This window comes from Babylonia areolata, chromosome 5 (genome assembly GCF_041734735.1).
Source record: "Babylonia areolata isolate BAREFJ2019XMU chromosome 5, ASM4173473v1, whole genome shotgun sequence".
In the NCBI taxonomy this organism is placed as follows: Eukaryota; Metazoa; Mollusca; class Gastropoda; order Neogastropoda; family Buccinidae; genus Babylonia; species Babylonia areolata.
Window position 1 is genome coordinate 31,606,420 of NC_134880.1, and position 15,090 is coordinate 31,621,509.

At 44.1% G+C, this 15,090-nt stretch overlaps 1 protein-coding gene across 2 annotated transcripts in view; it reads left to right on the plus strand.

Moving 5' to 3' along the window:
- LOC143282024 (conserved oligomeric Golgi complex subunit 1-like) overlaps positions 1–15,090 on the plus strand; it is a 324,386-nt gene that overhangs the window by 76,948 nt on the left and 232,348 nt on the right. For both annotated transcript variants that reach the window (XM_076587450.1, XM_076587449.1), the window contains exons 8-9: positions 7,046–7,093; positions 10,783–10,869. In XM_076587450.1, coding sequence (XP_076443565.1) covers positions 7,046–7,093; positions 10,783–10,869 — 135 coding nt within the window. The remainder of the gene's footprint in view (positions 1–7,045; positions 7,094–10,782; positions 10,870–15,090) is intronic.

Consider the following 15,090-nt stretch of genomic DNA (forward strand, 5'->3'; position numbering starts at 1 on the left):
GACCATATGTCCGGCCACGCCCCGCCTCCACAGGTTACACAGTCTCCTGTCTCGGCTATCACAGGCAACCTCGGCGTCTGCCAGGGAACTGGCCTCTCTGCTAGGCTTCATGGAGTCCCTCGCTGCACTAGTTCCACTAGGGAGACTACACAAACGCCCATTTCAGCGCCACTTCCAGGACAGGTGGTCCCAGTCTTCACAGGCATGGGACACCCGTATACCTCTGGGCACATGGTTCTCACAGTCAACCCAACGCTGGATGGACATGCAATGGCTCAAGGCCGGGGTTCCAATCTCGAACCTAGCATCAGATGCAGAATTGTACACAGATGCCTCCAACATGGGCTGGGGTGCCCACATGGACAACCACACAGCCTCGGGGACATGGAACCCACAACAGCAGTCGTGCACATCAACAGACTGGAGCTGGAGGCGGTCTTCCTTGCCCTCCAGCACTTCCTCCCCCACGTGTCGCACAGGTCCATCATGCTATGCATGGACAACACGACGGTAGCATGTTATCTGAACAAACAGGGGGGAGCTCACTCACATCAGCTGTCCCTGCGCGCAGAGACAGTCCTCCTCTGGTGCCAGGAGCACAGCATCCACCTGACAGCACGACATGTCCCAGGCAAGCTCAGCATTCTTGCAGATTGCCTCAGCAGACCCCACACCATGCTCCAAACGGAGTGGACCCTGTCACACTCAACTCTGGGACCATTGGCACAAACCACAGGTGGACCTCTTCGCCACAAGGTTCAACTTCCGCATCCCAACATACGTCTCCCCAGTCCCAGACCCGCAGGCCTGGGCCATAGACGCCCTATCGATCAGCTGGTCCAACCTTTCGGGGTACGCCTTCCCCCCACTTCCCATCATGGGGAAAAGTCCTCAGAAAGGCAAGGCTGGAGAGTGCCACCTTGATTCTCATCGCACCACACTGGCCAGCACAGCCGTGGTTCCCCGACCTTCTCCACCTCACTCGCGTTCCCCCACTCCGCCTTCACGTCGGCAGACGCTCCCTAGTCCAGCCACGCTCGGGCATTCCCCACGGAAACCCAGAGGTTCTCAACCTTCACGCCTGGCTACTGTGCGGGAATCTCTGTCAGTACTAGGCGCCTCCGATGACATGGCTGACCTTGTCTGCAGGTCACATTGCAAAGGCACTCAAGGTGTTTACTCTGCACACTGGAACCGCTGGCTCTCCTGGTGCTCAAACCACTCAGTCAATCCCACACACCCATCCAATATGGATCTCGCCATCTTTCTTGCCTTCCTCTCCTCCTCCAAAGGCCTCTCTGCCTCTGCAGTACGGGTCCATCGCGCTGCAATCAGCTCCACTCTTCGGCAACTGGGCGGGCCCTCTTTCTCAGATGACCCCCTGCTCAGGGCACTGGTTCGAGGGGCTTCCCTCAATCACGCACGTAAATCCCTTCGGACCCTTTCTTGGGACCTTTTTCTGGTCCTGCAATACCTCTGCAAGGCCCCCTTCGATCCCCTTGCTATAGCTCCTTTCAAGCTACTCTCCATGAAGACACTCTTTCTTGTCTCACTCGCCTCAGGCAGGCGCTGTAGTGAGGTTCATGCCCTCAGTGGCATCACACAAGATATAGCCTTTGAGCCGGACGGATCTATCTCGTTAGATTCCTCCCTGATTTTCTTGCGAAAAATCAGAATCCAAGCACACCCTCTCCCATTCTTTTCATCAAACCGCTCTCCTCTGTACTGGCCCATGACGACGACGACAGATTCCTCTGCCCAGTCAGGGCCCTGCGCATATACCTTAAAAGGTCGCGTCCCTTCCGATCATCCAAACGACGCCTCTTCATTAGCTGGAATCTCGACCATCTGCGTGACATTAGTAAGACGTCTCTGTCTCGATGGATTGTCAATGTGATTAAAGGCGCGTATGCAGACGTAGGATTGAGACTTGATGCCTCCTCAGCCAGGGCACATGAAGTCAGAGCATGGTCCTCTTCTCTTGCCTTAGCGCACTCAACACGGCTGCAAGACAACATGGATGCTGCCTACTGGAAAAACCCTGCCACATTCATCGACTTCTACCTGAGGGATGTCGCACGCCTGCGGGATGATGGCTCAAGAGGCATCGCTTCGGTGGTAGTTGCACAACAGGCCATCGCAGCACACAGACAGAAGAACAGGCGAACCCTCCACCTTGTTGTGCTATTCTGCACTAGTTGGGTCACGGTTAAGTATGTGTAATTAAAAGGAAATTTTCTATCTAAAATTACGTTTAAATAACATACTTACCGTGACCCAAATTTAAGACCCTCCCGTCCTCCCCACTTCCTGTTCTCCCTGCTCACTGCGCTGGTGATGGCATATTGCTGTCAAAAGAGGGCGCTAGCTAGCGGGACAAAGGGGAGGTTACCTACTTCCGGGAGGTTATCGGCATAGGCGGATAGTAGTTTGCACAGGACAGGAATGTCAGACCCCTGCCGGAGTCTGTACTAGTTGGGTCACGGTAAGTATGTTATTTAAACTTAATTTTAGATAGAAAATTTCCTTTTATACAGAAAATACAAACTAAATATAAAACTTAAAAGTGAGTCACTCCCCAACCTCACATGTTTCTGAGAACAAACCATGTCAAAACCATAACTGTAATATATGCATGCCCCCCCCCCCCCGCCCCCCCCCCCCCCAATCCCCCCCCAACACACACACATTGTGTCAGTGATGAACAGTGAGTAGCCAGATGAACCCTCATGGCAAATTTGGAAGAATACAAGCCATGGAAAAGAGAACATATGTCATTGCAAGCTATTAACTCACTCTACTCCACAGCTGCATGCCTGCTACAACTCGCTGGACCAGCACTATATGAGACCACTGCAGATAAGACAGGGTGATTTACTAAAACAGTGAAAATCAATGAAACATTGTTGTTTTAATTGGTCAAAACAAAGCTTCTTTTTCATGCTTCCGGAATCAGTTTAGAATGCCAACTGTCCCAAGCAAGAATGAATAAAATTAGAATAGTGTGTTGGTACGAGAATACAGAGAAAGTAATCATGTTACAAGTTATCTTGTACCTGGAGTAGAATGAGTTAACCATGAGATACACTTACCATATCATGATACACTTTTCATATCACAAATGAACAAGTGAGCCAAGCCTTCAAGCAGCATATTGGACAATATGAAAATCTGCTGACATCAGTTAAGAAAAGAAAACTATGTTTGTATAGCCACATAACAAGATCCAGTGGTCTGCCTACAAATATCCTTCAAGAAATTTTAGAAGGAAGGAAAGAGAAGGGAAGACAGAAAAAAAAATGACTGACAACACTGCAAAATAGGATGGGAAAACCGCTTGCAGAGACCCAGGTTTTGACACAACCGACAGCCCTGGAGAGATCTAGTGACCAGTTCTTATGTGCAGTGCCTCAAAGGCTCTTCACAGAGTTAAGGTAGCTGAAAGAAAGAAAAAACACCACCACCACCAATTAGATCATAACTTAAGGGTGTGACAGTTGTTCCTGGTGTGTATATTTATTAAATGTAATTTCAGGAAGGCAGGATTCTTTTTCAGGACATTATTATTTTTATTTTGTATTTTTTTCCATTTTACCTCTTGGACTGTGTTGTTGACGTACGGCGTATGTCATGAATTGTTGCCCACCAATGCTGTATTGACATGCAGCGTACGTCAAAATACGACGTTCTGTTTATGGCCTCGCATTGCAGAAAACACAGTCTGCTAACCATTAAATTAGCTCCCCTGAGTTCTCTTTCTCTCCTGAGTACCATAAGCTAAAAATATTCAGCTCATTATCGTATTTCTGGCGAAAGTTTTGCAAGTTTGTACAAAGCTCAAGTTGTGCAAAGCCATGGCTGCACGCAGACAAACCCCAATACTTGAACAAGTATTGGAAGAAATATTTCAAGATGCAAATAGAAGAGATGAACATTTTGGACCGAATGAGATAGAACGCGTGAAGATGATGCCGATGACCATGATTTTAACATGGAGGGGGGTAGGAGTGGGGTTGCACAATGGAACTGAAGAAGCTAAACTGATTCCAGATGCAGGTAGGTGTTCATGAGGTATGTCAGTTTATTTTATGTTTCTTTTTGTTGTAACAATGAATATAACTAGTTGCACTGTGTGTGTTTTGAATGTGTTAGACGTTGTAAGTACCTTCGTCAGTCACTGATCTGTGTATGTGTGAAAGAGACAAGTCACTGTGTACTGTGTGTGACTGACACTGCGCAAGGAGGTGTGGCTCGCTGGCTAGCTCATTGTTGACGTCAACATGTGTGTTGGTTGCCCTTTCTGTATTCGTTCCAGAATGTGTATTGGTTTGTTGTTGTTGTTGTTGTTGTGTGTGTGTGTGTGTGTGTGGTGGGGGGAGGGGGAGGAGGAGATGATGTTTACGAAACTGAAATCAGAGAATGATATACAGAATTGTATGCCTGAATTACTTTGTAAATGCAACACTTGTAGAAAAGTGTGTGTGTGTTGGGGGTGTGGGGGTGGGTAGGTGTGTGTGTGTATGTATTTCAGCTTCTGAAAACAATTTCATAAACTTTATATATGTAAAAATAACAAAAAGCCCAACAAACTTAGTCTTTCATGCAATGTGTTTCAGGTATGCAGCATGATGATGATCATGATGTTCATCCTGGACCATCTGGAGTTGACAACTTGCCACAAACCTACAGCTGAAGACCACCAGCAGCAAGACCAAAGGGCAATAAACAAGCCTCCAGCAGTTCTGGATTACAACAAAAACATGGGTGCCATGGACCATCATGACCAACAACTGCATCCCTATGATGCCACAATGAAACCCTGAAGTGGTACAAAAAGCTGTGTGTGGGTTTTCTCAACAAATTGCCATGCTGAATGCACACATCCTTTTCAAAAAAGCAGGCAACAGCAGTGCATTCCTGGACTTCCAGAAGGATATAATTAGTGCCGTGATTTTTGGTGACCAAGACCCAGACGCTGCTGAAGATGACCATGCTGTTTGTCTGTGTGGACGACAATTCATCGATGTCATCCCACCTACCCAAGAGAAGGCCTGGATACAAAGAAGGTGCAGAGTTTGCTGGAAGAAAAGGCAAAGAAAGGATGTGAGGTTCTACTGCCCAGACTGCCCCAGATAACCAGCACTGTGTCTTGAAGACTGTTTTCACAAATACCACACACCGCGTTTTTAATAGTGATAGATGCTGGGTGAGTACACCCTTTTCATTCTTTGTGTGGACTGTGTTGGAGTCTTATGGATCTGGACACTGTTGCACAGCCTTGGACAGTGTGTGTGGTTGATAAAAACAGTTACAAGAAAAGACTGGATCATAACCTAGTTGATGTTGTAGCACCTATATGGTGGAATGACAGTCCTGATTTTTTAATGGCATATTATGGAATTTTTGTGTCTGATTGACTCATTATTTTAACTGTGAGTGTCAAAAACTAAATCTTGGTTCATTTTCCTTTAAATTGATATATGCTTTTATGCACTTATCTCCAGTACTTTTTGAAATACAAACAAATTGAGATCATTGGCATGTTTTTCTGAAAAAAAATCTCAGCATAGGCTATAGCAAAACGTACTAGCAGTGAAGGGGTTAATATATGGGTTTAGTTCATTTTAGTAGTTTAATTTCAGTCTGTCCATACCCTATGATTGCAGACTTTTATTTACCCTTTCGCTGCCAGTAAAATAAGATTTGAGTGAAATCTATTTGCCAGGTTTTTTTTCACAAAAAACGGGTTTATAGTTTCAAAATAATTCTGTGCTCTTTGTTATTGGAGAAAGAACCATAAAAGTGATGTTTTCTGAAAAATAAATAAAGAATGCAAAACACATGATGTTTTAACATTTTATCTATTTTCACTGACATGCTGTTGTTTGAAATCAGTGTTTTGTTTTTTGTCACATTTTCAACTTGTTCATTACAAACATTAGTCAGGTAATTTGCACTGAAATATTGTATTTTCTGGACAAATTGATAATATCTGCACACACAAATGATACTAGAACAGCCACAAAAAAAAAAGAAAAAAAAGAGACAGATACACAATGCATTTGTGACTTCTTCAAGTGATAATATGGATGTGAGGCCACGCCCCCTCGGTCTCCACCCCTCTCTTCACCCCTCTGAACATGGTCGCTTCAACCAGTTCTCATCAGACCGCGTTGGCTGAGTGCCAAGAAAATCGCTCACATTGTGTCCTGCTAATAATTGTCACTTTCTGTCGTCTGCTACAGCTGTACAGCCAGCACCAGTCACTGAGAGACGTATCTTGGCCAGTCTCTTGATTGCTCCCTTTATTTTCTATCAAATCATCCTATAAATGTTCATCACTGTGTTCTCCTTTGAATTTATGCTTTAATTATTTCTGAGCATCAGCTAAAGAAAGCAATCTTGGTTGATTTAGTGTGCCACGGTTGCATGTCTTGAGCACGGGGTCCGACATTTTGTTGAGCTAGCGAGGAGAGGAGCCAGGCAAACACTGCGGCAGTAACCCAACCAAAATGTTCAAATAAAGGACTAACATATGACGTCGATGGGGTTTCCAGCTATGAATAGAATCTAGAAAGATTCCCCAAGCTAAAGTTACCAGTATTTTTGTCAACGAACTCAAATCAAACCAGGGAAAAGTCAGAATATTTCAATGATGAGTTATCTCGTCATTGTGGCAGCGAAGCATACAAGCTTGGACTGACAAATTATCTCGTCATATAGGCAGCCTAGGGGTTAAAACTTTGATGATTTGAGATTGAAAATAAAACTGTGAAAAATTGTATTAAAAGTCAAATTGATGATGATACTCTAATGATATTTTGAAAATGGATCATCATGGGCTGTCATGTTTGAGTTAGAATTTATCACTTGCCAATGAAAAGACATCCCAAGGGGGAGCGTTTGAAGTGTGAATTAAAAAGTGCTGACCTTTTCCAGACTCTCTCTCTCTCTCTCTCTCTCTCTCTCTCTCTCTCTCACACACACACACACGTATTTTGTCAGTAGTATCACAAATGTTAATATGAATATTGATGTCACACAGGAGTGCCGTTCTTTGCTGGCCGATACAGAAACTGCCTTTTCAGACCAGGTATGTACAGTATGTCTATATGTGTTATAAGACATTAGCAAAAGGTATGATTTTTAATCTGTAGTTTCTTTTTCTTTATTTTGTAAGTATATTCTTCGCACCCTCTTAGACAGAGACGACAGACCAGAAAGACGCACAGCACTCATTGCTAGAATGCTTGATTGCTGCCAGGTGGACATAGCAGCCCTGAGTGAAACCAGTTTGCGGGTGAAACCCAGCTGGAGGAAGTTGGAGGGGGCTACACCTTATATTGCATTGGGAAGCCAGATGGCACCCCAAGAACCTCAGGCGTGGGCTTTGCCATGCGAACCAAACTTGCACAACAGCTTGACAGCCTTCCACGTGGGATAAGTAATAGGCTGATGACCCTGCATCTGAAGCTGTCCAAGGATTGCTTCTCCACAGTCATCAGCTGCTATGCCCCAACGATGACCAACCCTGATGACACCAAAGAAGCTTTCTATGAGGAGCTCAGCCGCACCATTTCAGTGGTAGACAGAAAGGACAGGCTGATCATCCTTGGGGATTTCAATGCCTGTGCCGGCGTGGACTTCTCCTCATGGCCAAAAGTCCTAGGACAGCATGGCACTGGCAAGTGCATCTCCAACGGACTGCTTTTGCTCTCGCTCTGTGCGCAGCATGGACTGACCATCACCAACACCCTCTTCCAACAAGCGGACAAGTACAAGAACACATGGATGCACCCTCACTCCAAGCAATGGCACATGCTGGACTATGTGATTTTCCGGCAGAGGGACGGAGGTGATGTTTCCATTACACACTGCATGAGAGGAGCAGTCTGTTGGTCGGACCATCGCCTGGTATGCAGCAAGATGAACATCAGACCTGCACGCAAGCTCCAACCAGCCAGGTAGAAACCCCCTAGGAAGCTGAACATCCACCGCCTCCCTATCACCAAGGACGTGATGCAGCAGCAAATCCAAGCAGCTCTCCAAGAAATTCCTGCATCAACTGATGTAGAAGAGGTATGGAGCACCTTTAGAGATGCTGTGTACACAGCAGCAGCTGACACACTTGGCTTTGTACAGAGGAGCCACAAAGACTGGTTTGATGAGAACGACTCTGGAATCTCCAAGCTCCTGAACACACTGCATATACGGCATCAGGATCACATTTCCAATAGACTGCCAGAAGAAGGAGAACCAGTTCTTGCAAACCAAGCAACTCGTACAGAAGAGGCTGCGTGAGATGAAGAACACCTGGTGGGAGAGAAAGTCATGACATGAAGACCTTCCATGATGGTCTCCGAGCTGTGTATGGGCTGAGAGCCACAGGATCAACCCCTGTCCGAGCCTTGGACCAGACCACCATCCTGACAGACAAGAAAGACATCCTTGCCCGCTGGGCAGAGCACTTCAACACCCTCCTCAACAGGGACTCGTCCGTATCTGACGAGGCAATTGCAGCCCTCCCACAGCTACTAGTCAATGACTCGCTAGCTGCCCCTCCCACCAAGGCCGAAATCCAGAAGGCCCTGAAGCTGACAGTGTCAGGAAAAGCACCAGGAGCAGATGGAATCCAGGCCGACATCTACAAGTATGGAGGTGAGGTGCTGACAGACAAGCTGACCGCCCTGTTGCAGTCTATCTGGGAGAGAGGGGAGATCCCCCAGGATTTCAAGGATGCTTCAATTGTCCACATTTACAAACAGAAGGGAGACAAAACATCCTGCGATAACCACCGTGGAATCTCTCTGATCTGCATCGCTGGCAAGATCTTCGCCTGCATCATACTGAACAGACTGGTTGACCATGTCTCCAACACAGTCATCCCTGAAGCACAGTGCAGCTTCCGCTCAGGCAGGGGAACATGTGACATGGTGTTTGCCGTACGCCAGATGCAAGAGAAGTGCCGTGAGCAGAACAAGGAGCTCCACATGGTCTTTGTAGACCTGACTAAGGTCTTCGACACGGTGAACCGCCATGGTCTGTGAAAGATCCTCAAGTTCAGCTGCCCGGAGAACCTAATCCAGCTGATTGCATCATTCCACGATGGCATGCAGGCGAGAGTACAGGAAAATACTGACATGTCGGATCCATTCCATGTGGTAAATGGAGTGAAGCAGGGCTGCGTCTTGGCACCCACATTGTTCTCCATTCTCTTCTCTGCCATGCTGATTGACGCCTTCTAAGACTGTGGCCGGGGCATCTACATTCAGTTTCTCACAGATGGCAAACTTTTCAACTTGCGGCGACTCCATGCCAGGTCCAGGGTGTTTGAAGCACTGTTGAGAGAGTTCCTCTTCGCTGATGACTGCGTGCTTGCTGCACGCACCCATGAGGACATGCAGTTCATTATGGACAGGTTCTCAACCTCCTGCAGGCGCTTTGGACTCACCATCAGCCTCAGCAAGACGGAGTCCATGTACCAACCAGCTAGGTCACAGAACGCCAGTGCCTCCCCCCCACCTACAATCAAGATTGATGACACAGATCAAGTCGGTCGACAAGTTTTGCTATCTGGGCAGCACCCTATGCAGCAACAGAGCCCTTGATGCAGAATTGACGCTGCACATTGCCAAGGCCAACTCCACCTTTGGCAGACTGAACAACAGGCTGTGGAACAACAAAGGCATCAGGCTGAGCACCAAAATCAAAACCTACAGAGCTGTTGTGCTGACCACCTTGTTGTACTGCTGTGAAACGTGGATGACGTATCGCCATCACATTCAACAACTTGAGCAGTTTCACCAGAGATGCCTACGAAAGATCCTCGACATAAAGTGGCAAGACAGGGTCTCCAACCTCCAGGTCCTAGAGAAGAGTGGCCTGCCCAGCATTGAAAGCCTGCTGATCCAGTGCCAGCTACGCTGGACAGGACATGTTGTCCACATGACAGACAGCTGGATCCCGAAGATGCTTTTGTATGGCCAGCTGAAGGAAGGCCACCGTGCACTTGGAAGACCCTGCAAGCGCTTCAAGGACACCTGGAAGACAAACCTCAAAGCCTGTGACATAGACATCGCTTCCTGGGAAACTGATGCCCTTGACCGCTCTCGCTGGAGGATGCTGTGCTCTAGTGGCATAAAGATGGTTAAAAACAAGAGAATGCTGGCCATTAAAGAGAAGCGTGAACGAAGGAAGCAGGGCTCAACTTCTGGAGACGTGTTCCCTTGCAACACCTGTGGGAAGTGCTGCGCATCCAGAATCGGCCTCTTCTCCCATATGAGGACACACACCGACAGATAAGCCTGCTTGCCTACTCATCCATCAGACCAACGGGAGACTCCATTGTATATTTCACAGATACTCTATCAGAATATGCTTTAGCTCAATTTATTGTCAGGTATTTTCCATCTTCCTTGTTTTCACTTCTCATTCTCTTGGATATCCGTTTAAAGTCTGAGATGTCTCTTTGTTTCTCTTGTTTTGTTGTTGTTTTTTCCTTCTATTTATCCAACCACATTGAGTGCCTTCAGCCACTTTGGTGTGGTGTCCATGTGCCATTTGATGAGAACCAAACAAGTATTATATTAGTGTCAGACTGATGGTCAGTGGGACATGGGTTTTGAAATCTGTCACTGGAATTTTCCAGCATGTGTACATTTTTAGACAGCATGAGGTGTGTTTTGTTACAGATGCAGGTACAAAATATACCACATCAACTTAGATCACAGACAATATTTTTTTGTACTCATTTATGATTTGTTTGGTATGTTTTGGTCACAGAAAATGGCTGAAATCCTGTGTTCTATTCTTCTTATGGATGACAGCAACCCACGACAAGTTTTTAGTGAGTTCCTGCTTGCTCGAACTGTGAGTGACATTTTGTATTCTAAGATCTGCTGTTTGATGATAAAGAAACACCAAACAAAGAATAGTTTAGACAGTGATTTATTTGTCAGAAACATCAACAAAGACCAGGTTGAAATGCAGTTTAACTCACTTTGGACAGGAAGTTTTCTCCTGTGCTTTTCCCTACAGACGGCCCATTTGTTAGGGTTATGAAAAAAATCACAAAAAATACAAAACCTAAAGTAACTGAATGAAACTCACAGTACTTGACCCACTGACCCCTCTCCTCTCGTCATGTGTACACCCACCTCCCTCCCTCTTTACTGCCCTCCAAATCTTGAGTCACTGTCAGTACCTTCTTGCTGGTAGCTTTCTTCAATGCGTATACTTTATTCAAAGTCTTCATCATCCTTGTCGATGTCTGAATCTTCAGTTTGAAGCATTTCAATCACTTCAGCAGCAGTAAAAGCCGCTGTCGTGATCTATTTTGCTAAACCCTCTTACCCCCAGGTCACTCAGCACTAATCACTCCTGAAATCCCATGCCAAGGTGAATAACTCTTGCGATTTTCGATAGTGGGTAATTATAAATATTGATTAAAAATATAATTACCTTCTTTTGTTGCACATGTTTATTTTTCCTGCATTCTACACAATAAAGTTGCAGAAGAATTTTTGTTTTCAGGTTCATGTTGAACAAAAAAAAAACGTATCAAATTTGATGGTCAACTTTGAAAAAAATTCTTTTAATAACAGTATGATTTTCTTTGAAATAAGTTTATCTGGTCGGCAGTGACTTCTGACACATCTTCTTTTTATTCTTTTTCTTACTCGACTTGAATTCCAACAATGAACATGCTGATTTTTACGTTCTTTTCATTTTGAGTTATGGTGTGTTTTCCTATGATGGTCGGGAGAAAAACAACAGCAAACAAACAAAAACAACAAACCTACCTCAGATGTAATTTCTCCATAATGAAAAGAAAAATATAATCCATTTAACTAGCAAAATCAGGAAGATTGTGCAGAATGCCAATAAGTATCAGTGCAATCAACGACTGACAGTATCGATTCCAACAGTCTGGCGATTGATTTATGATTTCGGAGGTCTGGTGATTGATTCATGATTTCGGAGGTATGGCGATCGATTCATATTTCGGAAGTCCGGTGATCGATTCACACTCGGGTACCAATCACACTCTCAGTATCGGTAAAACTCAGTCAGTGGATGTCTAGGTCACTCAGTACGATCGACTTTTACAAAATTCTCATGCAGAAATCATCTTCAGAATAGTCGTTCAGATTATGCTACTACGATTGACAGTCATTGAACTCATCTTGCAACTTTGAAACTTCAAAACTTTGGCAAAACTTTACCAAATCAGTAGTATATTCCATTGAACTAGCACAATCAGGAGGATCGTGCAGAACGCCAGTAAATATCAGTGAAATCAAGACTAACTCACTGACAGTATCATTATCAGAGGTCCGGTGTTATGTTCATGATTTCGGAGGTCCAGCGATTGATTTACATTCAAGCGACCAACTTCACTCTCATTGTTGGCAAAACTCGGTCAGTCGATATCTAGGTCACTCAGTTCAATCGATTTTTACAAGATTCTCATGCAAAAATCTTTAAAAGCGGTTCAAAGTCATCTTCAGAATTGGCGTTCAGATTTTTAAAATTCACAACTTTGTCAAAATTCAAGCAAATCGGACTCTGAAAAGTGCAAATGCATGGCAGGAAGTGCCGAAAACGAGGCTGTGAATATCACGAGAGTCTTGTGTATGTAAACAACAATGGCTGCGTCCATAGTAAGCATGTGTTTAGACAATGGTACCGGGCGGGTGTGAGTGTTACACTGCAAGCCGACATTGGATGAGTTAGGTGTATAATGGTTAAAAATTTTCCACTCGTATCGCCTGCGACACCATTTTCGATACGCATGCAGATTGGCTTGTCATGTGGGGTGCCGAAGTCAATGGCTTGCTGGCTAGTGTGTTGTTACAGAATCTCACGAAGAAACTTTCCATTCTACCCTTGACACATTCGCAATGCCTGATGTAGCTGCGGTTGTTATGTTACCCCATGAGGAAAATGTTGAAAAATTTTTGATTGTTGAAACCGCTATTGCGTTCCGTTATCTGGAACCGCGCCTTACCTCAGGAACTCCTATAGCGTTCCTTCTTCTAGAGTGAGTTAATGAGGAAAACCATAATGAAAGAGTAGCTTGGAATGCATCGTAATGAGCCAAAACACTAACTAGACAACAGCTTGAAATGCCATTTAACCTCTTCAAGAGTGCCAGGCATTGTTTTGGCTTGTGTTTCCTATTTACCAGGGACCTTCATGTGTACCAAAATGTGTACTTGTGGGTAATCTGCCTGAGGCAAAGCAAACTGTCCGAGGGTAAGCAATATGCAGTATTCAGGAACACAAGAGCCTAACTGCGGGTCTACAAACCCGAAGGTAAATTTACCCTACCTGCCAAGGGTGACTGCCCATGAAGCAGAGGTAAATATAGCGGATCCTTTTGTAGCATTGTTTTTGTTGCAGGAAAACAGGTGTGCTTTGCGGATAGCACATGTTTTGCGAACTCTCTTGATAGTGCTCTGAACTGTGGTGTGGTGAGAAGTAAAAGAGCATGTGCAGAAGGGAATCACCGGGATTCTTAATTATAGACCATGGGTTAGCAGCCTGAGTGCATCATATGTGCCTTGAATATGAAAATAATTAACCTTCAGGTTAAACTCTACCCGTTGGTCCGTACCACGTCAAAGGTAACTTGCCTTTAGGCAAAATGAATTTTTTCTTGAATAGGGCCCCAGGTGGTTTTTGGTTGCAAGTGGGTGATAATTTACCAAAAAATGGTAGCACACAAACTACTGCAAGAAAGTATCATAACCCCTACTTTTCTAAAAGGAACACAGACTATCAAATTCTGATAGAAGTTTTATTTAACACACTGGTTAGCAATGAGTGAACCATAAATATGAGATAAACAAATTTCACATACTTTCTGAATATATGTTGTAGATTGTTAGTAAAAGCTGCTGAAATAAATGAAAACTAAAAACTAAATGTATCACCATACCTTAAGTACACTTAGTCATGAACTATTAATCCAAACTTTTGGTAGTTTTTAGGGTCCTGCATATTCAGCCCAGCATTCACCCAGATTCCTGGCAACTGCAGTAGAAATGTTGTTGACAGAAATGTTTCTTTTAGACAATTTATTTTTAAGAGACATAGAAATAACACACACACACACACACACACACACACACACACACATATATATATATATATATATATATATTTATATATATATGTTATGTATGCATGGGGCATGGAATGTAACAAAATTAATTGCTCAACCAGTGTCTCAGAACCTCATTTCATATATGTAATGTAAGCATGTGTATGTTCATGTTTTCTCTCTCACACACCACAGGTACTCTTCAAGTTACAAGTACAAAATGAGACCACTTCTAGGTTGATAGTGTTTGCCAACTCTAATTAATTTCTTTTGTTTCACAAACAAAACAAAACATAGATATTTGTCCACATACTAATTTTCAGTCCTCATCAAATCTTAATAACACACATATATATATATATATTTCTATAGGTTAGTAATCAACAGTTTATAATCATACATTCCACAACAAGATTCACCTATCAAACACCATCACTCCTCCAATCAAAATAGAATATCAAAAACATAACCTTTTCTTCTCTTGAGCGGCTTCTTTACCAAGTTCACATCCACACACATCCACACACACACACACACACACACACACACACACACACACACACACACACACAAATCTTCAACAAAAACTAATGTCTGTTTTCATTCCCATTCTCACTGTTTCCCAAAGACATATTCTCAGCTCCATTAGCAAGTTCCATGTCCACATCATCTTATTTCTTCCTTCACTCTACAATTTCTCACACCATGCTCTTAACACACACAACTGAATGTCATCTGCTTCCAAAATTAGCAGGCAATTGTAATTATAAAATCTCTCTTTTCATATTTCAGTGTCCTTTACAATGTAGGTGATTTTATAAGGCTTTAATATCATATCATAATGCCCTCTGCAGTACAGGTAAATTTACAAGGCTTTCATATCATATCTTTGTGCCCTCTGCAGTGTAGGCAAGTTTAAAGGCTTTCTTTACACATTTTTAGTGCCCTCTACAAAGCAGGTAGATTTAACGGCTTTGTTATTG